This window comes from Pyxicephalus adspersus, chromosome 6, assembly GCF_032062135.1.
Source record: "Pyxicephalus adspersus chromosome 6, UCB_Pads_2.0, whole genome shotgun sequence".
Classification (NCBI taxonomy): Eukaryota; Metazoa; Chordata; class Amphibia; order Anura; family Pyxicephalidae; genus Pyxicephalus; species Pyxicephalus adspersus.
Genome location: NC_092863.1, coordinates 54,579,658 through 54,581,800, shown reverse-complemented (window position 1 = coordinate 54,581,800; position 2,143 = coordinate 54,579,658). Strand labels below are relative to the sequence as shown.

The 2,143-nt window shown below is 38.3% G+C and overlaps 1 protein-coding gene across 1 annotated transcript; it reads right to left on the bottom strand.

Moving 5' to 3' along the window:
• Positions 1 to 196: 196 nt before the first annotated feature.
• LOC140333861 (CAP-Gly domain-containing linker protein 1-like) lies at positions 197 to 2,143 on the bottom strand. Its single transcript, XM_072415840.1, has 2 exons — positions 1,987 to 2,143; positions 197 to 795 (listed from the first exon to the last, which is right to left on the bottom strand). The coding sequence occupies exons 1-2, from the start codon at positions 2,075 to 2,077 to the stop codon at positions 212 to 214; spliced, it is 675 nt and encodes a 224-aa protein (XP_072271941.1). The 5' UTR covers positions 2,078 to 2,143; the 3' UTR covers positions 197 to 211.

Sequence of the window (2,143 nt, the reverse complement as noted above, 5' to 3'; positions counted from 1 at the left end):
TGATATACAAACAATCAAAGTCTGTTTATGTCTTATGTCTTTTTTCAACCTAACCTACTATGTAACTAAATATACATACAAGTCAAGTGCAAGTGCAACCCCCCTATGGTACAGAGCAGTGAAGGTTAACTTCCTAAATGTTACAGCTATGAGAAACTTAGCAACCATCACAAATCTTAGACAAAGAGAAATAGGTTTCAATGACAAAGTTTTACAAAAATGTAATAAATATTAGGGAACTTACTAAAACTCTATCTCCAAGCTTGAGTTCACGTTCCCCCTTTTTAACAGACCCCGTTTCTGAAAGGTTTGAAATGGATTCACTTGTTGTCCGGGTTATGTTGCTCAGCTGGGCAGGTGTAAAAGGTTCCTTAGTAGAAGAAGAAGCACTTTTAAGAGGGGTTGCTGCTGCTGCAGCAGGGACAGGGGAAAAAACATTTGAAGAAGACACAGAGGTTGGTGAGGTAGCTCTGGAGGTGGTTTGTGCACCATTAGCCTCATCTTCAAGTGGTTTTCGTGACAGCTTTGAAGGTCTTGTAAAAATTCCCCTCAAGGCTTCACACTGGAAATATCGGACTCCAGCAACTGCCCCATCATTTTTACCAATTGATTCATCCAGGACAATCCCTGCCCATTGACCAGGAGCAAACTGAGTTTCACCAAGAAACTGGATAAATCCAGGCTTATTGCCATTAACCCATACGCGTTCTCCAACTCTAAAGTCATCTACAAAACATTCAGGAGCCTCTGAAGTTGGTGCACTAGCAGCTTTTTCTGTTGCCTTCACAGGAGGAGCTGTAAGGGAAAAAAGGGAAAAGGAAAAGAAAAAAAAGGAAAAAGTTACCCAAGATCTACTTTTATATAAATTGTATGCACTACAGTCAGAGTTGGGCATATAAACAAATTCATTAACAGAACCATGCATGATAAGTTAACTGTCTGTCTACAAATCTATTTTAAAAATAGGCTGGCTTTGTAACGCCTATGGGTTATAAAGATTATTACACATATATACACACAGACATACTAAGCGGTGGTCTTGTAATCTCTGTATATTACCTTATTTATTTTAATAGACTGAAACTGCACTTAAAGTGGAAACAAATTATTCATGAGACAAAAATACCAAAGGCGTATTTATGGTAAATAACACATTTAGAGCAACCAGTTCCACATTGTAGGATTACAGTGTTATTACACCACCCTAAATAACAAGAATAAAAATAATGCAAGGCAGCTAAGTAGAGGATGACATGGAAGGGTGATGTCAGACAGGTGATCTGGAACACTGCAACAAACTGTCCATCCTTGCAATTATTAGGATCAGAAATAAAATGCATGGGATTTTTTTTCTGCAACAAAAAGTGTAGAGACATTCAACCTTCCATGAAAAATGTAGATCTCCCCTTAAATACATGTTAGATGGACCAGAATGCATGTATTACCCCTCAAAAGATCGTAACACCGTATTTGTGCTATGGTTTCTCATACACAAGTATCTCAGGCCTTGTACTGAATTCTATTGTGTAACAGTGGGGAACTCCGATTAAAATATTGCTGCTTTGTACTGCTCATAAACACCAAATTAGGGATGTCCAACTGAGAGATTTCAGGATCTGGTTTCTTCATGAATGGAAGGCATCAAAAACAGAAGCAAGCTGCAGACATAATCGATGCGGTCAGCAGCAGCAAATTTTACTTCCTCAATGCCACAATACTAGCACTTCAAGGTGGTACATAAATGAAATCTAAAGGGAGAATCTCTGACAAATTAGAATTGGAGGTTTAAAATGAACTTGGTATCAATAGGCTGGAACAGATGTGATGAAAAGGTATAAAGGTATTTCACGACAGCAAAAGACAGCATTTCCTTTGGAAAAGGGTGGTTACCTTGGAAGGATTGAAAACAGCAACATTCCAAAAGACAATGGAACCACTAGGGATCGTAGAACCATGTATCTGTATAATAAAAAAATATTATCTTACCAGCAGTAGCAGCAGAGGATTTAGCAGGTAAAGCGCCAGGCTTCGCTATTCTGGAAGGTGCTTTAAGCCCACTTGGCTTTAGTGAACTCATTTTTTCCACAATTCACAACTTTCTCCAATCGTTATCTTTTCACAACCATTGATAATCTAGGATTTT

Bases quoted from the DNA above. Each gene is read 5' to 3' on its own strand.
- LOC140333861 (XM_072415840.1), bottom strand. From the start codon at position 2,077: ATGAGTTCACTAAAGCCAAGTGGGCTTAAAGCACCTTCCAGAATAGCG. The intron at 796-1,986 runs GTAAGATAATAT...TTTCCCTTACAG, and splicing joins ATCCTCTGCTGCTACTGCTG to CTCCTCCTGTGAAGGCAACA.